Here is a 26282-nt window from a genome sequence, read left to right on the forward strand (position 1 = left end):
GACCCGCTGCGTGACTCAGCCTTGGTGTGTTGGAATGTGGGAGGAGGAGAGGAGGTTGCCCATAGCCATCTCTGCTCTGTACCTGCCCAAAGGGCCAGCTCTGGGGGGGGCCTGGCCAGCTCATCCCCTGCAGCCCAGCCTGGCCACAACGGAGGTCGGGGACCCTGCACGGCCACAGCACACGGACACGCTTGTCTTCCCCAGCCCAGCGCCTTGCGCCTCGGCTGCTCTCTGCTGTGGGCATCCACACGCCGCAGTTTGCACAACTTTTTCGTGACTAAGTAGAGCGCAGGTGCAGATCAAGAATTGTCTCAAAACAGTTCGCCCCCATCCCTTGCTCTTGTGCTGTTTGCAGTGACTTTCCCGCATGGCAGCACATTACTCCGCACGCTGCGGCACCGTCGGCAGCCGCACACACCCTCCTTTGGTAAACTCGACCAGAGTAAGAAAGCTGAGCACCTCCAGCAGAAGGATTTCTGCGTGGTGCTTCTGAGACTGAAGGTTCTTTTTATGGTTAGTGCATCACTCCCCATTACAGTCATTTCCTCTGAAGTAAATGGGATTTTGCCATTATACTTTATGTTTATTGATACATATTTCCTAGCTGAATTGACATTCCCCTGTTGCCTTTTTCTTCTACCCTGAAATTGCAGGAAGCTAAAAATCCTTCAGTAGTAATGAGTTAAGTTCTGTAGCACGCAGAGCTGTGTGCTCTCCTATTAAGTGGGCTGGGGTTAAAATGGGCACCATTTACACATTAATATGTATTGCAGGGCAGTAAAACCAGTTCTGCTGTAATGCTTCAGGTTAAGGGGTCAACTGTTAAGCTGGGACACTTGCTAGCAATATTGTGATAGTGTTTAACCAGTGATTGAGTGGAGGAAGACTTTTCTTGCGACTTGACACTGAAGTGTCACAGTGAGGCTTTTGAGGCTGAAAAATAAAAAAAATATGATTATTTTGTGGTGGCTAAAATAACTGAAGTGTTTTTGGAATACACTGTTATTAGGATCTTCTTTCCCCTTCCCTAAATCCTCCCATCTCCAGATGGACATAGCTTCTCCCTTGCTGCCTGGTTCAAAGTTGCTATTACATGTTGCTGTGCATTGTTAAAATCAATCCCCTGTACTTCATCTCAGAGGCAGCAGAAGTTAAGAGATGGAGGAATTGGGTGGCTCAGGGGACTAGTAATGCTGCACAAAGATTGTCCACCTCCTATCTGAATCCAGCTGCAATTTTTGCATGACCAGAAATGGTTACTGTGCGATGCTGGTTTGATACGCTCTGGAAAGTAAGTTATTTGCTGGCTTTTTTTGCTTTTCTGGTGCATCTGCGTCACAAAACCACTTCTTACCGCTAGCTACAATACTACAGCCGCCCCAGCGTGAGTAAATCTGAGCACCTAAGCCATAGCTAGTCACCTAATTAAGTGACCTGATTTTCTCGGGAGCAGAATGTGTCCTTCCAGCTCCCACTGCACTCAGCAGTTGTGAAAATCAGGCCACTTTTGTGAGTGGTCAAACATAGCTGTGACTACTTTCAAGTACTCAGCTTTTAAAAAGTTGATCTTGACAGGTCCTGGGAGCTGGAGCACCCAGAGAAGGTGTCCTCTCCGGGCTCTGGGTGGTGGTACAGAGGAGGGTATTTGGGAGGGGTGCATTTCACGCCCTGTTTTGTGACAAACCGGGGGCTATCGGTCATCATCACCATTCCCAGAACTAAATTTGAAAAAAAAAAAAAAAAAAAGAAAAAAGAGTCTCTCAGCTTCAGGTCCCGTGATAAAAATATACTTTGGCTTTTGTTTGCTTTATGCAATATTTCCTCCTCAAACTGAAAATTAAATTGAAAAGAGAGTTTGTTGTCCCCATGGAAGAGATGGGCACCTTTTGAAATGGCGCACGAACAAACGTGTGTGGGGCCCAGCCTAATGTTTCCTAACTCCCTTTGGGGTCCCAGGAGCACAAAGGCAGCAGAGAAGGAGCTGCAGTCAATTCCAGCAGAGCTCTGTTGTGAGATTTGTTCCAAGGAAACATCAATTCATTAAATGAACAAGTCACCAAGGGTGGGTGGCAGAACCGCCGGGCCTGCTAGATGGTGCATGACTCCTTCAGAGATCTGCGCTGGGGTCTGGAGAGAGTAAATAACGAGCCGGAGCCAGCTCGTCTGCCCTCGCTTTGCAACAGGAGAGGCTGCTCATTTCAACGCCAGAGCTTTACTGGGAGGGCGTTCTCAGTTCTCTGCCTCAGATGCAACACAGGCAGACACACTTCGGTGGCAAGATGTACGGCTAGGAGAGTCGCATTTGGATCGTGTTTTGAAGAGCATAAACAACCCAGGCAAGAGGGGAGGTGAGCTGAGCAAAGGCAACAGAACAGAGATGGACCATGAATCCAGGGTAGGGAAGATCCACAGCCAGCCGTTGCCCTGCTTGAGGAGTAGCCTCCCTGAAAGGTTCCCAGCTTGTGCAAGGGAAGGGCTTTTTCCTCTTTGCTCTCGTCCGAACTGCTTTTCAAAGCCAAGCAGAGGCTGTTTTGCACAGCACGTCTGAGCCAGCCTAGGGAAAGGTCAGCAAGATAGAACAGACCAAACTGCCATGTTGACAGCACAAGATACATCCTTCCAGAAGGCAGGTGCTCGGACGAGCACTCTGCTGATCTCAAACGAGTGCTGGCAGAGAGGGGCAGCAAAATGCTTCAGGAGGAAGTATTTTCGTAATCACACATTTGCAACGCAGCCTTTTTTTGCAGCATTATCTTTCTGCCTTCCTCTTACTCTCAAAACGAACAAAAATATGTATATTCAAGGGGTGGGGAAGCCAAGGGCAGAGCTGAAACACAGCTGAGTCAACAACACATGTCTACGAGCTGGTGGGTAACGCTGTGTATTCCCGCGTGGGTATCAGAGTGCTTTTGAAAGTCGTCGCTGCCGACAGAAGCACAGTAAACATCCCACATGGCACTATGGGCAGGAACAAGAGATGCTGGAGAGTCCCAGCTGCCCTAATTCTAGAGCCATGGGTTGGACCCTGGAGTCACGATCCTTTTCTCTATCCCTTGGACCCACTTCCTATGACCAACCAGCAGCACCTTCTCACAGCAGATAACACAGGGTACATAGCACATGGATCTTGCCCCTTTAGTCAGGCACGTTGCCTCTAACTTAGGGATGTCAGCAGGTCTTTTGTGTGATTATCAAGCTGTAACATACCATATTCAGTCAGATCAGGCTACAGCTTGAGGCCGGCCAGTGTAAACTAGAAGTTTTCTTGTCCTCAGTGACATTTTCTGTCACTGACAGCCTGCAGCTCTGAGACAGCATACAACCCACAGAGCAGCTGCTTTGGCCAAATTAATAACAGGCGGACACAACTGGCTGTCACCTTTATCAGCCCTGGGCTGTACCCCTGCACCCCCCTGCTTGTGCTTTGCACGCCGAATGGCAGCCAGCGAGGCTTTACCTTCGGTGGGAGCTGCACTGGTGCCTGTACACACTCCCTCCTGTCCAACTCTGGGAAAGGCACCTCTGTCTACCAGTGCAGTGTGGTGGGTCTGTAGGATGGAGATCCTTTCCTGGTGCTGCCCGTCCGTAGGATCCCTTCCCCTTCCCTGGCTTCGGGGGACAGCTGCCTGGAGACCCCACTGTCGTCTTCTGTGAAGGCTTCTTGCTCTCTAGACCTTCCTCCATGCACACCATTTTGTGTGAGTGTGAGCTGAGTGTGTGCTGGTTAATTAGATTAAACCAGCACCCGGCTCGATTTGGCCTCCTTCCTACCACACCTGTAGCACTTGTTTAAGAGCAATACTGCACTTCTTCCTTTAAGTAGGAAGTTCTTAAATCACCTATTCATGGGGAGTATGCCTCCTGACACCCAACTGAGGGCACTGCTTCTATCCTTTTCTGCCTCCTTCATTCATAATTTTTGCTAAATATTTATGCCATTTGGATCCTGGGTGAATTCCTCATTTTGGCAGTCTCTAGTGTTATGAGTCTGAGCTGATCCACAGCTGCATTTCAATGCTGATGTCAAGCATTTGGAAACACTATTATACTATTAACAAACCACTGTGCTGGTTTGTTCTGCAACTGGAAAACTTGCTGAACAGAAGACTGGCGTCTCCCTAGCTGGAGTGAAAAGAGAGTTATAGGCACCCTGAAGGGAAATAAGCAAAAGAGCACTTTTCAAGGTAGCAAGGACCGAAGGGAGGTAGCAAGGACCGAAGGGAGGTAGCAAATCTTGGCAGGTTATTGTAACCTGAAAAGTCTCTGGTTTGTGCCCTCTGGTGGCAGTTGGATTTTTCTTGTCCTCAGTCCTACTGCAACATCTGCACTTCCAGACCCAAACATTTGGATTTTCATGCTGAGCAAATGACCAGCAAAGAGGTCATTAAATGCCAATAGTCAATAATTTCACTATCTAGAAAAGCAACAGGCCACACAGGGAATATCCAGAGGTCCATATCTCAGACAGGGTGCATGACTTTGACCCTCAAACTGTGTACGGCGATTTGACAGGCGGCATGTCCGAAAGAAAGCCCCAGGGCTGAAAGAATCAATCTGAAAAGCGTATCCCACAGGTTTCTAAACACACCGTTACAGCCCTTCCCCAGCAGGGACCCAGCAGTCAAGCAATCGATGTGACCAGAGCCATATAATCCAGCGTCACTGAAATATTCTTTTTATTTTGTTCTCTCTTTAGACAAAAAGCACTGGCATCGACAGGTGGAAGAAGCGTTCAAGCAGCCTGTGACTGGTTGGTATGAAGTAATAAATGTTAAAAAGAGTAAAATAAATCAGTGAATTTAACATCTAAGATTTTAGCCATTAGAATGTGGAATGTTAAACAGAGGACTCATCTGAAAAACACTGCAAAATTATTGAGCCATTATTTAAGTGGTGTAAATAAACAATCTAGAAGCAAGTCTTGTCTGGGAGAGTTTGTGATCTTGAGTAACAGCAAAAAAAAGGTGAGAGAAAGGAACCACTACTCTCTCCACCCTGGCACCTAAACAGAAAACTGAAAGCTGCCTTTTCAAAGGTGTTGAGCAATTTCTAGTGCTCTCCTCCCTGTGTTTTGTACACCGAAAGTTCAGAAAGGCAGAAGCAGTGACCCTGGTTAGATCTTCAGAGCCTCAGTCTGAAACTAAAAACCAATTTTCTGTATTACTTAGTAGTGGTAATGGGCTGCAAGTGAGGCAGTGCACCTCTCTGCCTGACCTGCCAGAGCTGATTTTTTCCATAAAGGGAGAAAGAAAGGGACGAGGACAGGGGAAGCTGATTTTGCTGAAAAAAAAAATGTCTTTACTGTCAATCTAACAGTTCTTTCTGCCTCTCAGGCTGTTCTCCCATGTGGGTGACCCGTTCCTCGATGACACCCTCCCTCGGGAGTACGTCCTCTACCTGCGCCCCACCGGCCCCCTGGCTCAGAAGCTGTCTGAGTTCTGGCAGCAGTCAAAGCAGATCTGTGGGAAGAACAAAGCTCACAACATTTTCCCGCATATCACCCTTTGCCAGTTCTTTATGGTAAACCAGAGCTCCTCTTTCCGTGGCCTTTATGCATGCATTCATGAGCAGCCCCTGCCAGGTCCAGCCTGGAGACGTTACACGCTCCATTCAGTCGTTGCAGAAGGGTTTGTGCTCGGGGAGGTTACTACCAGAACCTCCTGATGCCTGGGCTTGGTGAGGAGGTAGTTGGTTTTTAGGCAGGTTGCTTTCAGGGAAGATGAGCAACAGAAGACCAATTCTTATAATCTCAAGTGATCGTTAACATGAGAATAGATGGGGCAGGGAGGGGGTACGAGGTTAGAAGGTTACCTTGGGATAGCTGATCCTGCTTGGAGGACAAGGGAGAGGTAGATGATTTCTAAACATCCATAAAAAACATAGTTTTTTAAACATCCATTCTAAACATAGTGTTTTCTATGACCTTATGCTCTTTCTCACCACATTATAGCAAAGCTGGACCATTCACACCCACTCACCCAAGCCTGTCCTTTCTCTATGGAGTGCACTAGAGAGCTAAGCGCAGGCATAAGGAATGATTCTCCACCTGAGAAATTCTTGTCCCCTTTCCTTTGGCAGTGTGAGGACAGCAAGGTCGATGCTCTCACTGAAGCTCTGCAGGCCACCGTGATGCGGTGGAAATGCAAATTCCCTGCCCCTCTGCCTTTGGAGCTCTACACGTCCTCAAACTTCATTGGGCTTTTTGTCAAGGAAGAAAGTGCTGAGGTCCTCAAGAAGTTTGCTGCAGACTTCGCTGCAGAGGCTGCTTCTAAAGCAGGTGAGTGACTATGCTGGCAGCTACAAAGAGCTCACAGCTTAGTCAAGGCTTGGGTATTTTCAGAAACCAAGGTTTTGATGGCATGAAGAAACGAAGCTCATGAAGCCAATACCTGATTTTTAAAAGTGACCTGAAGGCTAAGAGCCTGAGAGGAACACCCCACCGGGTATTTTGGGTTTCAGTGCTTTTTCAGTTGAAAGATCACCTCACACTTAGTTTCAAGTGTTACCTCCTGAAAGGGAAGTTGACATTTGGTGGTTCCTTAACCTTTCAGATAGACGCTCTGCCTTCAGCGCTGAGCATTTCCTGCTCCACTTGCAACCTCAAGCCACTGTCAGAAAACTTTCCTCAGCCGTGTAAAGCCTGTGTTTGATTTTTTCACTGCATTTCCGAGATGCAGACGGGGCTCTTTGAGAAGACCTCAAGTATCCTGGCAACCTAGGAGGGAACCTTTTCAAGGAGTCCCCTCTCGGTACTGACACAGCTCGCTCCGTTGCCTGGTCCTCTGCTGCTTCTGGAGGGGGGCACCCATCAGGAACCGGGAACAGGGAGTTAATCAGAGCACCTCGTGCTCCAGTGGTCTCTGCAGCTGAATGGGCTCTCCGAGTGTCCTCCGACTACCTCCGGCTTGGAACTCAGAACAGCATCAGAGCACTATAATAGCTCCCTGACTAATCCTCCCACCCTCTGTCACTGTAGTGCTCAGTCTGGACTAGGCACAACACAACGGCTTTAGTCCTTCATCATCGCAGGCTTATCCTGGAGTTGAAGTGCATCAAGACACGGCAACTTTGGAGTCCCTGGGGTGTGTCTGTGCTAGGCAGGCGCCCCGTAACGCCACGCAGAACAGCTGCAAGTCTCTGCCCCTGGTTCAGAGGAAGACATACAGACACGTAGGTTCATCACACCTCTGAAATGCATTGCTTTCACCTGACAGTGACCTAGAACTTTTTTCCCTTTAGAAGAGGGAGGAAATGGCTGTTGTCTTTACAAACGCGCGTTTTGGAAGGCAGGATGGGCACAGAGACATTAGGCGGGTCCAAGGACTGCTGAAGCCACATGAGAATGGTACGAGTGTTCCCCTGCACAGCATAGGTGAACCCTCCAAACCAACACAGTCAGAAGGGGCAGATCTTACACCAAAAACACTGTCCCAGAAGAAGGAAGCATCAATGGCTTCCAGCAAGCTTCTGCCCCTGCGACTGCTCCACTTCAGACCAAACTGGTTCGTTCTTAGGGGAAGTCAATTGCTGCATTGCAGTCCACAGATGGGTCAAGTTATCACATGAAAGTCTCTGGGGCTTTTTCAGAGATACAGAGCATATTTTTTCTTGCTGATCAAAAAAAAAGATGGATGAGCTTGCGAAGCTACCCCTGGCTGGCATTTGGAGCCAAGTCTCTGAATAGCTGCGATTTTGACTGAATAATCAGTCAAATTTAATTGCAGTTTTTGGTTGAATAAGCAGGAATAAATTATATGCAAACGATGTATCCTGTGATTTCCACATCTACCAGAAGAGTCCCAGCATTGCACATACTTTCACCTTTCTGCTTCCTGGAATCTTTTCCTAATACAGGTTCTTTTTGTGCAGGATCATTTTGAATCATTGTCATATCAATGCCTGTTTCCACAATTTTGGAATACCTTGCACTCAGTGGGCAAACTGGTAATCCAACTAATGTCCAGGGAAAAGATTTCATCAACTCACATGAACCTGTAAATTCCATGGATTTGTAATTGCTACTGTAGGAGAGAGAACAGAGAAGGGAGAGTAAAAATTATGAGTTTTAACTTGATGATTTTGGAGAGATCCTCATCTGCTAATGAAAGAAAGGCCACTCCTTTCCTGGAAAAGTGTCTTTTTTGGCAGAAGACCCAGTGGGTTCAAAATTACAGTAACTGTTATCACACCATCCAGAAACCCGTTGTTTTCTGAATGCAAATGAGTTTTGGCAGTTTGGCAAGGATGCCTTGTCTGCCACCCTGGTGTGACCCAGGACTGAACCAGACCACAAATCTTTAATAATTTGATCCAAGGTGCAGCATATATAGGGAACTCATGTTTGACTTCCTCAAAGCATTTTCAGAAACTGGCCTAGAATGTGTTCCACTTAAGCTATCTTTAAAAGTTCTGCTCCCAGCTCCTGTTTGAGGTGATAGACGCTCTCGCACCTTGGAAAAGCTGCTAATCCTGACAGTCGCTTCTTGTTAACTGACATCTCCTCCTTGCAGATGTTCACGTGGAGCCCCACAAGAAGCAGCTCCACGTGACGCTGGCCTATCACTTCCAGACCAGCCACCTGCCCATGCTGGAGAAATTAGCGCAGAACATCGATGTCAAGCTGGGCTGCGACTGGGTCGCCGCAATATTCTCCCGGGACATACGCTTCGTTAATTACGAGGTAAATTCTCAGAGCTTGTTTCAGTCAAAAAAAAAAAAGGACCTAGCAGAGTTGCAGGCTGTTTTAGCTGCGTTTGCACCTCGAGGGTGCTCAAAGGCTGTGAGATGAATGAGGACTCACACGTTCCCTGCTGAGAGCTGTATGGATACGCAGTGCAGAGTATACAGACATTATGGAATTTGCCTCGGGTCCCACAAGGACACCCAGAACACAGATCTACCACATCCCACCAGTCATCTTAACCAACTGACCATCTTGCCTTTTTTTGCTTTTTACTCGTACTGTCTAGACTTTCTATTTCACTCGCCTCATTTCTTCCTTCTTGCGGGAACAACGTCCTGCTGGATTAATTAATTCTAACAATGACTCTCCTGTTAGCTCAACGTAAGCTGGCCTGATCTCTCAAGAACCAGGCCAGTATCTTAACCTGACCGCCCTCCTTTTCTCCTGTACAGACTCTAAGGTTATTATTAATCACAGCATTTAGTTTCATCATGTAAGAAACGTTTACCCTTGTGGCCTGTATACTTCAATTACTCATATGGATTCTATAGCTGCAGTATCTAAGTGTCTTAGCATAGTTTTCCTAACGATGGTGTTGTCCAACACAATATACAGGGGAAAAAATTTTATTTCCATTTTGTAGATTGGGATGTTGGGCATAGAGAAATCACGCGTGAGATTCATCTCACCTCCCTGTAAATATCCCCAAGTTAGACCTCTAAGCCTGAGCCAGTCTGAGGCTGCCTTTGCCCCCAGACTTGGCGTGGAGAAGCAGGCACCTCCAGAAAGTGAGTCATCTGACCCATCTGAGATGTCTGTCTCAAGACGAGATGAATCAACTTCTGGACGAGGGAACCTCCAGAAGGTGCCTGCTGAGGCTCAGGTGGCTAACTAGACTCCTAGCTTGGGGTGATTAATCCCACCAAAGTGCATTGTCCAGAATCAGACACACAAAACCTGTGGCGGAGTGGGAAAAAGTTAGTTTAGTCCAACACACGATACACCACAGAGTAAACAGATGCCACAGTCTCTCGTGCACAGTGCTCTGACCCAACCCAGGCCATGTCTCCCATGCTGACAGCGTCCTTTCCCATCCAAAGAGCCATCTCATCCTTTAGAAGCTGCAAGTAAGTCAACACTATCACTGACTGCAAAGGGAGTTGCTGATGAAAAGCAGCTCACAACTTTGCGTATCTAACTTCAGGCAGCCATGTGTGAAAGTTTTGGCCTTGTGGTATCAGGTGGCAGTGACTAGTTTCCATCTTCCTTTGAAAATACCACAAATAGTCTAGGAGGATGAGCGAGCAAACAGGCTGACACAATCAGAAGATCAGAGCTGCTCAGCAGATCATGGTTTTCGTTTACATGATGCCATCGCAGAAGTTAGGCTTGGCCAGGGACAATAACCCTCCTTTTAAATGGGGGACTGCTGTAGCCATTTCCAAGGATGGTTACTGATAGGCATTTAATACATCTGGATTCCTCATGCTCCAGTGAAGAGAAGATTACAGAATTATACTCAATGATCTTTCCCCCACCTTTTAGCTTAGTCCAGTTCATGTTAGGAAACAGAAAGAAACCAATGTGGCCACATGGCAGTATTTCTCACCACCTGTGCTTTTTCCTGTGCGTCCTCACGAACAGTTTTGAGAGCAGGGAGTCACAGAGTCAAACCTGTTACCCCCCAACAGTGTCTCTGCCTTGTCTTCAAAAGCAACAGCAACAAGAACTACTCTGCCAGATCAAGCACAAGGAGGTAAACCGAACATGGTCAATAACCACTAAAGCTGCGTACATTCCAGGTCCCGATAAGAATTTGGTTCCATTTTTGACAGGGCCCTTATATTTAAGCACATGGTCATGTTTTTGCTCACTCTAAAAGATCACACACACTCCCATTTCCCTCCTGGTTATCAAAGACACGACTGGAATCAAAGAGGGAAGGAGTAAATAACTAGGAAAGCTTTCCAACAGGAAACAATGGAATTTGTGGCAGGAATTCTCTGAAGGTAAAGCCTTCCTGGATAAAGCACAAAGTGATGCATCACGAGGAGAGCTGTTCAACCTTGCTGAGGTTTAAGGTCTGGTATGAGACCCCGCTCTGCTAAAGGTTCCCTTCCATTAACAATCCTTTCGTTCATTTATGCTTCTGTTTCTCCCCCAGACTCTGCAAGTGATCTATCCTTACACCCCCCAGAATGACGACGAACTGGAGCTGGTCCCAGGGGATTTCATTTTCATGTCCCCGGTGGAACAAACCAGTACAAGTGAGGGCTGGATTTATGGCATTTCCCTTGCAACTGGCTGTTCTGGGCTACTGCCTGAAAATTACATCACGAAGGCGGATGAATGCGGGACCTGGGTGTTTCATGGGTAGGTAGAGCCGCTCGGTTTGGTTTCCGTCGCTGTGAAAAGGGGGCTCAGCAGTTGGGATTTCACCTGGGTAAGCGAAGAGCCTCCCAGGGCTGCTGAGAAGGTCGCTTGGGGGAAACATACTGGCACACAAAGCCCTGTCTCATAAGCGAAGGAAGAGCAGATGCTGTCCCTGTGCATGGGATCAGAGGACAATGTGATTTATTTAGCTCAGATGTTACAGCAGCTCTTACTCATAGGATCGCTGCTGCTGGGTAACGGAGCCAGAGCAGATGGCTGCTGCAGAGCCACTGCTGTGTCGACACCTCTGTGGTGGGACTTGGATCAGGAAGGTTTAAATTTTGAGCGTTAATTTGGGAAGCGAGATCTGCTATGTATAATTCCCCAGGGAAAAAGACTTGGGATCAGCAATGTTTCTTAAGATACTTAGCAAGATTTTCAGAAGCAGTTAGTTGCTGCCTGCCATTGGCTTCAGTGAGAATGCAGCCCTTACATTTTGAATAAGGTTATGCCTTGTGCCACTTGATTTTGATGGGAATTAGATCCAACAACTCCTCAAATCGAGCAAAATGCAGGCAACAAAAGAGCAAAAAAGGCAAGCAGTCTGTTTCTTCGCCTGTGACTTTTCAGGCTTAACACATGCAACGTGGTGAATGACAGACGGAGAGCAGGCACAGGGCAATCGTAGCTTGCAGGCTGGCTTCCAGATGTGCCTGCCACCAACCACTGCTCTCTGTAAACCAGCCAGAGCTTCCCCCCGAGTCCTGTCCAAGCCAGAAGTCCGTCAGGTAGGAACTAGCACAGCAAGAGACCACGCATTGACCCCTCTTGTCACAGCCATCTATTCTTTTTTTGCCTGCACTCTGAGAAATGAACACCATGAATACAGGGCTTTCATCCATACGTTCACCCAACAGAACACACCTATCTACACCGAGTCTGTCACCATCAAACTTCAATTCACCTTGCATTACGAGGAAAGATAAGACCTCCAGTAACCAGGGCTTAAAGAAATGAAAGTCTAGACACTTGGGCAAAGTCAGAGAGTTTGTATGAAGATGGGACGTAATCCAGACCCTCCAATCTGCAATCCAGCAAGACCGTTCTTTCTTCCCTTAAAATTTGCCAGGCAAAATGGTCTCAGGTCCACATACACTGCAGCAGCCTGCTCTAGTGGATTCTGGGGTTTTTTTTCTTACAGTGCCTGGAAGAGTTTTGAGGCCTAGGGAGTAGCATGGGAAAGAATTACTATTGCATCAACTAAAAGGAAAGCCAAATGTTTCATAACTCCAGCACCTCTGCCTCCAGACAGGCAAAGAAAGGAAATGCCCCTTCCCTGATTACCACTAAAGACTATAAATCATTAATTGGAGCATGCAATATGGAGCATTTATCAAAAACGTTATTACATACCCGGAAACAGGCTCATTTTACACAACGGCTTCCCGCGGGGAATATTAGGTTACGCAATGTCGTTTGGTCAAAACAATATAGCAAGGGAAGGACAACCTAAGGCCCACTGCCATCCAGGCCACAGTATTCACGGTAGGATCAGTTGTGGTAGGAGAAGCACGGCACAGAGATACCTTCGTTTTGTAGACATGAAAGTAAGCACGGCAGTACTCACCAGGCCTGCGGGAGAGCTGCTGTGGTGCAGCAGACGGGACCCAGCTCATGGTGTCAGGACCAAGGCTGCCATTGGCAAGCGATGCTGTGATCCTGGGGGCTGGTTTGTGCTGCCTCTGTGTACACAGCCATGTCCTGTTTCGTCCCTGCGGAGGATGAAAAAGAAAGAAATAACAGCCATGGAGCTTTCCCTCCTAGTCACAGGAGGCTGCATTCTTCAAGTGAAAATCATGCATTATTGAGATCATCATGAAAATACAGCTCACTCTGGGCTGCAGCACCCTGGCTGTACCACACAAGAGATACAATAGGCAATATGTTATTGTGGGATATTTGATGGAATCTTTAATACAGCAAAACTAGATTGCTAGTTCCTGCACATTTCACCTGAAAAAGGTTTCCCTGTTGCGCAGCTCAAGTGAGGCAGAAGCTGAACTGGGGCCTTTGCAGGACACGGTTTTTGTGCCTAATATCCACAAAGAGCCTCAAGAGCTCTGCCCGGCACACAGACCCTCCTGGCTCATACAACAAAAAGATGTCCCTGCCCTATAGTAAGGGCTGTACCTGAGCTGCAGACCAACGGGTTGTCCCTCTAGGAAGACAAGCTCGATGATTTCTTCGTTAGGGAAGAAGAGACTGTGCCTTCGAGGCAGAGTTACTGCCCATGAAACCAGGTTGTGTCTTGAGAGACTCCAGGCCTGAGTCCTTTCCCTGCCTACTAAAAATAGGAATGGTATCACTTCTATTCTGCAAACCCTAAGGATTTTTCGTACACATAAACTACATTTCTTTGCTGGCTGTGGCACATCCCTGCATGGTCTTCTCACGCCAAGGACTGGACCTGCTGCTAACAGTGCAGAAAAACATTGGATCTCTGATCAGTGCTATAGGTTGGAAAATAAATTAAGATAAATTGCTTCAGTATCCCACACAACGCAACCCAGATCCTAAGCCCGTGTAACCCATTCTTGCCATCCCCTCCGTAAGAGTATGTGAGTGAAAAATAGCCTTTCCAAAACAAGCACTGGACTCCTTTCAGGGGAGGAACTGGTTGTTTGTATCAGTGTCAGGAGATCTGTTCTGACTGAGCCTAGGAGAGGACCTGGTCATTGGTATGTTAAAATACTTTTTCCCCTGTATGGTATCAAGGTGGAAATCCTCTCCTGGTAGCAGCAGAAGCTACTGGTGAGATGAAACTACTTGGAATGAATCCAAACTACAGATCCAGTATTAAAGATACATATATGTGTATATTCACCTTAAAAGCTCCCCAGCAAACCACTTGCAGAGTATTTCCCAAGTTGCCTTTCGTGCCTGAAAGTTAGTGGGCTACCAAGTCAAAAGAAGAAGCTCTCCACCCTCAGCACATGGAGTCAAGGAATTGGGAAGCCCAGTGAAGGTATAAGATTTTACTTGCCTCACAGAGGCCACAAAAAACAAGCGTTGAAGACCGTGGGTCTCTCCACATATGCATGTAAAGGCACGTGGCAGAAATAAGCGTGCTATCTTTGTATCTGTGGACCCAGCACCACCCAAAAGGTAAAACTTGTGATGGTTCTCTGCACTGCTTTTCCATTACCAGCAAAGCCACAAATAGTCACCTCCTCGGCCCCAAAAACGATAGAAGCCCTGCAGATACTACACCACAGTGTATTTCAGCTCCTTGTGAGATGCCAAAGCTATTCTTTATCCCTTTAATAAGCCTGAGAAATCAGACTTGGCCAAGTACCAGGAGGAGGAAGAACAGCTCTAATTTTTCAAGCTATATTTGGGCCTCAGTAGGATTTTTTTCTACTGTCTTCCTCCCATTCTGTAGCAATGGCTGGTTCATTTTCCCCAGGGATCCCTCTCCTCCAGATAATGACGAGGGATGCGGCAGAGGAGTCTTTTCCTACACTGAGGATCAGCACTGTTGTGCCATGACAGAGACCCTTTCTCCATCCTCTGCTGCAAGCATCTCCATTCTTCAAGGGGCCTTTCCTGACTGGGAAGACATTGCCTCCAGGGACACAGCAGTACCACTGATAGAGCAGTGAAGGCAAGACATCATCCAGAGACAGTAGATGTTGTTGTCTGCCTTCATCAGTCTCTGTTTGCCAAGCAGAGGAACCGCAAGCCTTTGGGAAAAGCTTCCAAACAATGACCTATGCTTAGAAGATGACTGAGCTGAAATAGCATCAGTGGTTTCTGTTTTCCAGCAACATCAAGGAGATACCACTGAAGTCAGACTGGTGGCTCTCCTCCAGACACAGCAAGAGAGTATGCCTTTGCCTCATCATCATTTGCAGTGAATCCTAGCATCTATAAATAGATGGTACAGTGTCCGTAGCCTTTTAATAAGGGCTTAGAGAGAAAGAAAGTCTCAGAAACTGTGCAGCAGCTCCTGGGAGTAAAGGAAAGAGGGGTAACCAAACAAATCCTTATAATTCTGCAGGCCAGCATCCTTAAAAGACTGTCATATGGGCAAAGCAGGGAAGGGCTGAGATGGGATGAGTGGTTGGAAGCTGCAACACAAAGGTAAAGATAGAGAGCTCGGGCTCAAGATCTGCTTTGTACAGCAACAGAGATGGGTCTTAGCTAAGAAATTCAGATTCTTCTCATATTGAGAATTCGAGTTTTTGGGTCAGTGAGGATGTATCTGTGCTCGCTGCACGCACTGCTCCAAGCTGACCCCTTAATACAGTGATAAATATCTGTCTGTGCTTCCTGCTCAGGGCATAGCGCCCTGGGCCTGGCGCACAATAATGCACTCAGGCAGCTTTTGGATCAGAGTTGGCCTTATCCTGCCAGCTGGAAGTGTGGTCCAGCTGTGCTTCTGCCTGCCATACATCACAGGCATATATATTCTGAAGAGGAGAGTTAGACATGACTGAATGAGCCAGTAGCTGGGTCCCATCCTTGCACCCTGATTCCACCAGAGAAGGGTCCAACATCAGGACCAACAGTGTGGTGGGGTTTTTTTTCTCCTTTAAACTGGTGCAAAACACGTGATCCCACAGATCAGTTCTTTACAAAAATGAAGACGACCTATATTTGTTCCATTGGTAGAGGCACTTGGTGTTATTTTAACAGCTACGAAACCCCTCTGAGATTTTATCCTAACTAGGTGCTAGTCAGAAAGCAACTTCTGACATATTTAAGGCACTGAAAAGTGCAAGCAAAGGCAACTATTTCTGTCAAAGTAAATGACCATCTACATTAACTGACTTTTTTTTTTAATGACTAAGCAAATGTAACCCATACAGCGTAAGTGAATCAGCACAGGGTCACTGCAGCTTCTGTAATTGCCTGTCAGAGTTTACTCCCGAGGGTCTTGGTCAAAGTCCTTGAACATCTGGGCATGAGAGCTGTATTCAGAGAGATCATCATTAGATAAGCCCCTTGAGGGAGAACGGGATCCATTATATCCCTTTGGCTACACTTAACAGGAAGCACTGGTGAGAATAAATTCCCACTGTAGATGGGAAACGGAATAGACAGCACAGAAAAATGTAGAAACAACCCAGACTGAATACACCATGTCCTTACCAGGGGATAGAAGCTATTTGATGTGCAGGAGCCCTGAAAACTGCCCAGCATGACAGGCAGGGCTGTGCTCCAGGTTCTTACTGAAGCAGTAGCCGATGCTACGAAGGTGAGCGAAAACTGTCTGTAGCCATTAGTTTCCAAACTTTAGTCCACAAGACCATGGTAAGTAATGTGCAGCTGGTCCCCAGATGATGTTAGGGAGCATCCTGTGGCTGTGAGGAAGGTCTTGGCATTTTCCATGAGAATATTTGAGGGCTGACGGAGCCTCGCAGACCAAAGTTTCAGAACTGTTGTTCTGTGAAACTTTTCTAAGGAAACAGAAAGCCCACTGAGATGGGATTTGTCTCTTCATGTGTGTACATCACCTAGCAAGGTGCTCTCTAGGCAGCATGAAAATACAAGTAATAATGTAATAACATGACAACAGTAATTATCATCAGTTCTTGAAGACTACAGAAATGTCCTTACTGCAGCCGAAGCGCACAAAGTCCAAAGCATTCCCAAAGCCAACATCTTTCTGTTTTTGGCAGATCCTACTCAATTCTGAATACTACATCTTCCCCATCCCTTCAAGCCTTCACTGACGGAGCTCTGGAAAGGAGACAGCAGGAAGACCAAGGACCCGGGGACGCAGGGCCGCTCACTATCATCTGCCAGAACGTGCAGGTAGAGACCCACACACACATAAATCACAGAGTTTTGGTGGCAAGTTTCCACCAACTAGTTTTCCCTGACGAGTTATCCTCTGGTCTCCTTTCACTGCCTGCACTGGAAGTTTCAATTTGCAGTTTCCTACAAGCTTTTGAATGGCACGATTAACTACAGGCACAGAAGACAAACCTGCTGTTAGCATGGGGCAGCAGGGCCCCATCCTCTGCTCATTTTTGGAGTTTTATACCAGTGTAAAATTACCAACTTCAGAAGAGTTTCCTGTACCCGTGTTTACATGAAGGTTAAGCAAGAGGTGCCTGGTCCTGACTCCCGTTAGTAAATCAGATCTCAGAAAAACTGAGAAGGCTTTATTTCATGAACTTTCGTGAAGGTCAAACATCCTGTAATTTTTCTTTCAGCCCCTGAGAATAACCAGCCAGCCAGGGCCTCAGAAACGCTGCCTATTTGTCTGCAGACACGGGGAAAGGATGGATGTCGTTTTTGGGAAGTACTGGTTGTCGCAGTGTTTTGATGCCAAAGGTGAGTCGGCTCCCCTGGGTCTCTCAGGCTCTAGGTTTAGATGAAGGAAGGAGAGTGGCAGCTGCCTGGGGCGAAGCTTAGATGGAAGCTGTGGTTTCCTAACACAAAACATCGCTTTGAGCAGTTACAAGCAGCAGAGCACCGCAGTGCAGAGCTCTGCGATGGTGGGGCTGCAGCCAGATGCAGAAACACAAGCCAGGGAGTAAATCCCACATGTGCTAATCACAGAACCACAGAATCCCAGGGTGGGAGGGACCTCAAGGATCATCTGGTCCAACCTTTCTTGGCAAAAACATGGTCCAGACAAGATGGCCCAGCACCCTGTCCAAGTGTCCAATGTTGGGGAAACTATTGCAGGAAAGATTCCATTAAAGTAACGTCACCAAAGAGAATTTTCATTTGGAAATGAAGTCATGATGTTAATAGTCAGTGTCCAGTGCAAGCATCTAGTACCATCGAGAAAATCTTTTGCACAGCTGGCTCTCAGTCCTAAATGAAAATAACACTACGGGTACAGTTCGGAGTGCCTTTGGGGGCATAAGCTGGAGATTGCAACCCAGTAACACGCTTGAGTTTCAGACTGTAGTTAACAGACTGTAACTTCAGGCTCTGCTGGCATTAGAGCTGATCAGAAATTTGTCAAAAAAGTCTTTTTTTCTATTCAAAAAATGCCAGTATCTTGTAATCAAAATCATTGGGAAAAAGATGATTTTACAAGTACCTTCTTTCTAAATTACGTTCAAAGAGCTCTGACGCTTTAGCCTCCAAGTAAAAGTGTAACATTTGAGGTTTCATTTGTTGTGGGATGGAAATTATTTTCCTTTGAGGCATTAAATCTGTCCTAAAGATAACTTTAAAAACATTAGCAACACTCTCTGCTGATTTTGAACCGATACTTAATTTTCTCAGATTCCTGATAGTTTTACATGGGAAAAACTGCTCGACAGCCAGGTCTAGGCAGCACCTGGAAGGTGTGGAGGTTGTGGTGAAAGAGGGTAGAAACAGGCGTGATGCTCTGCCTCTCTCTGGTGGAATAATTCCAGCAAACTCCTGACCTTTCCCTTGCAGGAAGGTACATGCGCAGTAACCTGAACATGCCTCACAGCTTACCTCAGCGAAGCGGCGGTTTCAGGGACTACGAGAAGGACGCGCCCATCACCGTGCTGGGCTGTACGCAGGCAAGACTTGTTGGTAAGTTGTCCTCAGCAGACAAGAACTTGCCCAGGAAACTTTGCTACCTTCCTCCCACACACCCAGACAGAGAAAGAGAAAGTGCAAGGCAGAAAAAAAACCTGAACCGGGCACCCTGAACTAACAGCATTTAGATGTTTCAAGAACCTTTGCAAAGTCCCTTCACCTTCCCTGGCAAGCCCTCTCTTTCAAAGGAGATCTCATCTCCTTCAGCTGCTGCAGCTGAAGAAAAGGCAAAGCACAAAATCTAGGACATGGCATGAAATCAGAGCCCTCAGCACTGCGATTGCAGAGCGTTCGTTACCGCCCTGAAGATGTGCCACGCTGGAAGACGCTGTCATTACCCGTGCTGGTGAGAGGTGCAGCAGTGTGACGGTCACCTCGTGCAAAATATGCTTTTGCCTTGACTTTGACAATTTTTCATCTGTGGCTTGCTACACCAATATACTTTTGTCAGCCTGTCTGGCTTTATGTTTTTGTGGCAAAACCACAGTCTAAATAATTTCCGGTGTTCTCTCATCCCCTCCGTCTTTGTCCCTGACCTCTGAGCCCGTTGGTTTGTGCACAGACAGAAAATTATTTTGTAGTCGAGGAGCACATATTGAGCATTGTGATTAGGGGAGCCCAGCCCCTTAAAGACATGAGCTTCAGAGAGCAGTACTTAGCATTTCCTCCAATTCAAATCCTTCAGAGTACATCGTGTTGGTCACATTCAAACTAGGGCAGCTAAAATTATACTTTGCTTTTTAAAGAAAAATAAATCACTGCACGACAGCAGGATGCTCAGACTCCCGGCCACATGGCACCGGGGTTCGCAATATGCACGTAACAGAAGGTGACTCTGGGAGCAATCACAGCACACTTTGCCGGTGTCATTAAACGGGTCCAAGTACCCGACTGCCATACGTGACCCAGACGCCATGGACCTGCCAGCGCCAGCGTGGCAGCAGCGGCACATCAGCCATCTGCAGGAGCCGCTCCCCGCCGCAGCGGCACGGACGTGACCTTGGCGGTCGCCGCAGCCGAAATTCCGCCGGCGACTGAAGCAGACGAGCAGCTTCCCCGTGACGGAGGGCTGTGAGATGTGCTGCTCCTTCTAAATTACCCCACTTCTCTCACGAGATTTATAGGTCGGTTCGGCATGCTTACAGCCATCACTAGACGTACGACGCCGAGGTTAATAACCCCTTCTTGCTCCCACTGCTTTGTCCTGCCTCCTCAAATCTAACAAAAATGTAACTCTTTCTCACTACAAGCCTGTGCAATGCCGAGCAGATTCCTGTTCTCATTTGGTTCCCTTAGGCATTGCAAGAATATTAATAACCCTAATAGTGAAGTTGATTCTTATCTCATTTTCAGTAATCTTCCACCTGTGTCATGAAATGGTAATTTATGCTAGCAAGGAACTGAGCCAATTGAATGAAGCTGGGTTTCAGTTCAGTTGAATCATTCTGATCTATGGCTTATAAATGAAATTAAATTAAATTCACGCTCTCTACAATTTTTCTGAGCACACTGTTTGCTTTTTGGCTAAATCTAAGAGAAGCAGAAACTAAGCAAAAGCTGCTGTGATTTCTTTGCATACTGGTTAAATAAGTAGGGGGACGTAGAGCAACACACACACAGATAAACATATCCCAGTCCCACAGCTATGCACATCAGAGTGCCCAGCACACCACTGAAGTAAAATACAATGGGTACACGTATTTCCCAAAACGCAAGCAGCACAGCTGGGAAGCTGCTTTAGCTCCATGCTGGGTGGCAGATAACCCTGCACGCTGCTGATGCTGCTGGAGTGCCATTTGTCTGGTTTTATTCATGGGTGTTGAAACTTGCTTGCAGGTGAAGCCTTGCTAGAAACAAATACCATTGTGGACTACATCTACAGCTCCCCATCCCTACGGTGTGTACAGACAGCACACAATATCCTGAAAGGTAAGAACCCGACGGGCAGGGAGGGCTGCATTCTCACTTTCTGGGAAAAACCCTACCAACCAGATAAAAGGGAGTCTGGCATAGGAGACCTAAGTCCATGGTAATTTGGGAGGAGGGTTATTTCCATGGGAGTTTACTTCCTATTAGCACAACACTGTCCGTAAAGAGCCCTTTTCTGATTGCATAGTGTTCTTAGGCAAGCAGCATGCCGTCCGTAATACCAGCTGCTGGTCAGGGTCTGGTTTATGGCCCCCCCTGCAGAAGCCAGGTGTTTGTGCAGGGCAGGTGGACACATCCAGCTCGGCGTGCCCTGCATCCTTGCCTGTTCACCCTTCTGCAGCTGCTTGTCACTGTGTGTTCCACAGCAATTGCTACCACCAAGAAACTTGCTACCTCCAGCAAGACTAATTCACTGCAGAAACTGGGAAGGGAACTAGTGATAGGGGCATGATATCCTCTGGCATTGGAAACAGCCAAAAAACAGCTCCAAAATACAGTCACACCTAGGTTTGGTGTACTGCATGTTGCTGCCAGCCAGAGGTTTACGTTCCTCAGCGTATCATATGCCGAATACATATACCAAACACTACTTCTTTCATATCTACTATTAAATCAACTGACTACTGAGGAAAAAAAAAAATACAGTCAAGTATTAAAGCTGTAAAGTCTTGCTGCCCTCCTCCCCAGATACTTCCACTGATACCTGGTCTTCTCTCTGCCTTTCCCAGGTATGCAACAAGAGAACAATCTGAAAATTCGAATAGAGCCGGGCTTGTTTGAATGGACCAAGTGGGTCTCTGGGAGCACACTACCTGCCTGGATACCCCCAATGGATTTAGCTGCAGCTACTCTAAGTGTTGATACAACCTACAGGTAGCAGAAAGGGGGGTGAGAGGGTCTTGGATTGCTTTTTGGCTTTGTTTTTAAAGAGTAATACTGAGTTTTTTAATTTAGGCAGTGACTGGAAGAGCTGCTGAGGCTCCCATAATAAACTTGGAGCAGTCTTGAGGCTGCTTTGTTGAACTTGCCCTGAGAATGGCTTAATGTAAACCAAATTTCCCACATCACTTGCAAGGTCCAGCTATGTTGCTGACTGTGGAGGTCCTCTTTCCATTATTCCTTCCATCCTGTGCATCTTTCAGGTGTCCAGGAAACCCTCAAAAGTATTTTTGTTTGGTTTAAACCTTCTCCTGAAACTTAGGAGTTTGGGCTTAGCTAACAGAACTAGTTTTGCTGACTCAGTTCCCTGACCACCACCTTCATAGACTGAACTGGATCATGGGCTCATTCACATCTGCCTTTCCCTTCCCCAGAGGAAAAAGCTTGTCTGTGTCTCTATTACGATTAGCACAGTGACGGGTCTTAATTGTATAATTTTGCAACATCCTAGGGAACATGTTGACTTCTGTCAGGAATTCAGAGTCTCCTGTGACATCAAAATTCAGAGGTTTTCTATCAAAGAGTTAAACCTTAAGCATTTATCACTTCTCAGCAGTTACGTCTGAAATATCTCTAGTGGAAAAAATTGCAGGTTTGTGAGTCAGGTTTTCATGGTATTCAACCCAAAAACAGTTGGTGAAAGCAAATAAAGTAAATGTCTGGTGAAAAAAGCATTTGAATGGCAAATGGATAAGCACCGCTGATCTTTCCTCCCACTTTGCAGAAAAGGGAAACACAAAGAGAATTTGCTCAGCTTTCAGGGGCAGAGCTGACCTTCCCAGAGCTCGGCATTTTTGCCAGCCGCCCCTGCGGCTGCACAGATCAGTCCCGGTGCCTGGTTAGGCTCCGTACCCCAAGCTCGTGCCCTTGCTGCTAGCCTCTGCTGCTTTCCTTTCATCCCGCCACATGGCCATACCTCTGCTTCCCCAGTACCATTGCCAACAAACACCACAGGGCTGCTGGGAGCAACCTGCAGCCTGACTTCAGAGGGGAACTCAGGACTCTTCTGGCTCCCCAGTGAAGTATCGCAGCCCTGGTGCCCTCCAGCCTAACACACAAAAGCTTTTTACTGGAAGCCGCAGAGAGAAAGGCTAAATAAAACCCAGGAGAAGTAGTCATGTGGCAAAGAATAGACAAGATGATCTGTTCAGGCTTCCTACTCTCAGGTTTATGATTCATTTATACAAGCCAGACTCAAAGAGCTCCCACAAAGAAGGAAACTCCAGAAAGGTCACACGATTCCAATCCTCCACCACTGAAATATCTGTATCACTATGACTTCTTGCAGAGACTAGCCCTTTCTATCTTAGTGTGAGCCTGATCACCAGCTGAGCAATCTCAGATAAAAACAAAACATTTATAATACACACATGGTGTACATACACAGGAGTTCCACCTACACGGGCTTGGTGACAAATATTTTGTGGCTGGGCTTTTGTGGTTTATGGTATCATTAGAAACGCTGGTGTTTCCTGGTGTCCCAGTGCACCCACGTGTTTAAGAATCCTCAAGTAGAATAAGCAGCTGAAACGTTAAAAAGAAAAACAAGAAAGAAAATGTAAAGAAAAAAAACTCTGATTTTTTTCATACCTAATTATACCATAAATTACTCGTATTGCATCCTTTTGGTCTGCAGCTAAAATTCCAGCACTCTGAGAATATCTAAATAGAAGTCCTTACACTGTATTTATCCCTGGAAGGGTATCACGTGGCTAACACTCGGCAGAGCAGCTGGACCACAGGAGAGTCTCTGCTTCAGAAAACACATGCCTTCTGGGAAGACCGTAACAAATAACACTCAGCACAAGAGAAGAGCCTGCTCTTGTGTGGTCAGCTTGTTAGGTGGGGGACTGGGAGGCAGCCCTCCTGGTGCTCTCTGTCTCCTATCACAATGGTAATTCCTGTAGATATTTCAGATCGCTGGATGAAGGGAAAAGTTAGACCTTTCTTTGTACCGCAGCACGAAAACACAGCCTTCTGCTTCCTATCCCTGGCTTCTCTGAGCACACCGACCTACTCCAGCTGATAGATTGGCCAGAGTCCCGCTAGGCAATTCACTGCAACGCCCTGGCCTGGGGGGAGGCCGGCTAATAATTCCAGGCATTTCCCAGAAACGCAGCTTTACAGATGGCCAAAGCAGCAGTTTGCCTCTGCCCTTCACCATCGAAGCACGTGGGGTGCAGAGAGCCAGCGTCCGCCCGCTCCACATCTCTCCCTGTCCCTGCAGACAGACACAGATGCTGTCACCCCACCCTCTAAGCTGGAAGCCCTGGGAGCACAGCGGGGACCTCAGTCAGGCAAAGATGGCTGGGGTGGTGGCTGCTCACGCTGCTGGGACCGTCTGTCCGCAGGCAGCCGTGTCGACACCGACCTTGTCCCGCTGTCCCCTCCCACTCACTCCTGGGTGGACAGTTTGTTCTGCTGACTTGGTGTGGGTGGCTGAGCCCTGAAACCTGCTCCTCAAAGGACACGTGCCCAAAGAAGCGCGAAGGGGCATCGTTACTGCTGCAGGCCGTTGTAAAACTAACACAAGCGTCATCAGCCTGTCCCACGCCACCTCCACAAACCGGTCCACATGAAAAGAAGCAGTAACCGTTTTTCTCAGCTAACTGAAACATCCCAATGCAGGAATGGTAAACAGCTGGGTTTTGAAGTTTAAAAACCATCATAGTGGTCCTAGCACAAGACACAGCTCTGGGGATTTGGGGAATTAGGAGAGTTAAAGAAACAGATACTTTCAGATGAATCACAACTTGCACTTAAAACTTTATTGCTTCTCCCAGTTTACAGTACTTGTTTTTCTGCTCACAGACCTCATATTCCTGTCAGCAAGTTAGTGGTTTCCGAATCTTACGATACCTACATAAGTAGAAGCTACCAAGTAACGAAAGAAATCATCAGTGAATGTAAAGGCAAAGGTGAGTGCTACAGAGGGGGTGAAAAACAAGATGGGCTCTCTGTGGTGTGAATACTGACACTCCCAAACAGTCTTTCCTTCTTCAAGGAGATTAATCCCTATATCTGAGTCTCTCATCCTCTCCCCAGAGACACTGGAAACTCCAGGTTCAACTGTATGTGTCAGAGCTATGAGTTCAGATACACTGAGCTGATGAGAAAGGTCCAGAAGCTTAAGTAGCAGAAGTATCTTAGGGATCCCCACCCAACACAAGCTATCTGTTTCTCCAGAGAATAAATAAGCCATTTGCACTCTGCTGTCCGTTACCAGCCTCAGATGGGGCATCTTCCATCCTCTACCTGAGCTACTCTTCTGAAATATATTACCCATAAAGACTGTCCAACATTTCTCCAAACACAATATCAAAATAAAAAAGATATCTAGCTTCTATTTTTCGTTTACAGTATAGGAATAGGAAGTTTCTAAGTTCTGGTGATTTCACTGATTTCATTTTACTGATGAAAATTTACCGTCTCTACATTCTAAGCTTTTGATTTAATAGTTTGCCCACAAACCTCAATAGCAGATTGTGACATTGGTTGTAAAGGATCTCTCAAGCTATTGCTGCGGAAAACCAATGACTGAAATTAAAAGTGCTTGTTTTAATAAGAACTAATTTGGGGGTAGAATAAAAGTATTTGCTTCACAAGACAGCTGAAATCTCGCTGGAATTCTTGTTTTCTTCAGAAAGCCATTTTAAAACTAAGTAGCACTGAGTCAACTGTTATCCTCAAAGTTGAGAAATGCTCTAAATATGTTACCAAACCAAGCTTTTTCCCCCCGTATACACGTAGTTTAATGTGTTGTTATATAGTAAACTGAACCCATTTTGAACATTTTAAACGGTTAGCTTGATCTCGGGCACCAGTCCCTAAAGCTGGCTTCATCTCCCTCCTCAGCCTGCGTTTCTCACTTTATTTCAGGAAATAACATCCTGATAGTGGCACACGCGTCCTCCCTGGAGGCTTGTACCTGCCAGCTCCAAGGGCTGTCGCCGCAGAACTCCAAGGACTTTGTACAGATGGTCCGAAAGGTAATTACCAGCAAGGAGTAAAGCTCGCTGGCTTTACAAAGAGGAAAGAAATTTGCAATCTGCTTAACCAGGCAGAGGACACTTCGTTCCTCCCATCTGATCGTTCTGCCCAATAATGAGTTTCATCCGTTTCAGAAGTCACGAGAGGAAAGCAGATTGGGTTAAGAAGCTTATCTCAACGTGACACTTCTGTAACAGATAGTGTGGGATCAGATGCCCACCTACACATGGGCTCCCAGTGACTCTGCTTTATGCTTCTAGATCCCGGGGCTGTTCAGAGACTCCCACAGTGCCCTCCAGTGCCGAAAACACAGCTAACCCTAAACAGAGCTAACAGGGCACTTCTGCCCTACAGTGCTTCCCCTTCGCAATTCACTCTGTAGAGCTTTTAACAGTCAGGGAAAAAAGCTGGAAGTTATAACGGGGTCTTATTCCTTTATTCCCGCCCTGGCTAGGGAGATGGCGTTGTCTGCTGCCAGCCCTGCAGACGCTCTCTGGGATATTCATAGCTGATACTTGATCTGAGGACACCTGAGCCAGGGTAGCATCCATATTTCTCCTCTATACCTGTGCTGGCCTTCAGGGTTTGGGACCATGGCAGCCAACAAGACATCTTAGGTTTGAACTGACCCGTATCTAAACTACGTTACAAGGATATAATCTGTCTTTCCCAGTGTTTTGCACATCCAGTGGTGCAACACCTGAGTGCTACAATCGTCTTCTGAAAATGTACTTTGGGGAGAGGGGGAGAGAGAGAAGACAGTGAAATGCTTCAGTAGCACAGCAGGACTTCAGCCGTAGGGGAGCTCCCTCCTTGCACAGCCGGA

General features: G+C 46.9%; 1 protein-coding gene across 2 annotated transcripts in view; it reads left to right on the forward strand.

Annotated features, from left to right (window-relative positions):
- Positions 1-26282, forward strand: part of UBASH3B (ubiquitin associated and SH3 domain containing B) — a 73171-nt gene that overhangs the window by 42641 nt on the left and 4248 nt on the right. The window contains exons 2-13 of one of the 2 annotated variants that reach the window (XM_086626936.1): positions 4697-4750; positions 5334-5520; positions 6079-6277; positions 8511-8680; positions 10848-11056; positions 16741-16876; positions 17281-17401; positions 18470-18592; positions 20435-20527; positions 21256-21400; positions 24278-24384; positions 25346-25455. In XM_086626936.1, the coding sequence (XP_086483062.1) occupies positions 4697-4750; positions 5334-5520; positions 6079-6277; positions 8511-8680; positions 10848-11056; positions 16741-16876; positions 17281-17401; positions 18470-18592; positions 20435-20527; positions 21256-21400; positions 24278-24384; positions 25346-25455 (1654 nt within the window). Of the gene's footprint in view, positions 1-4696; positions 4755-5333; positions 5521-6078; positions 6278-8510; positions 8681-10847; positions 11057-16740; positions 16877-17280; positions 17402-18469; positions 18593-20434; positions 20528-21255; positions 21401-24277; positions 24385-25345; positions 25456-26282 lie in introns of both variants that reach the window. The other variant, XM_086626937.1, reaches the window with a different exon arrangement.

The sequence above is a fragment of the Tauraco erythrolophus genome, chromosome 26 (genome assembly GCF_009769465.1).
Source record: "Tauraco erythrolophus isolate bTauEry1 chromosome 26, bTauEry1.pri, whole genome shotgun sequence".
Taxonomy (NCBI): Eukaryota; Metazoa; Chordata; class Aves; order Musophagiformes; family Musophagidae; genus Tauraco; species Tauraco erythrolophus.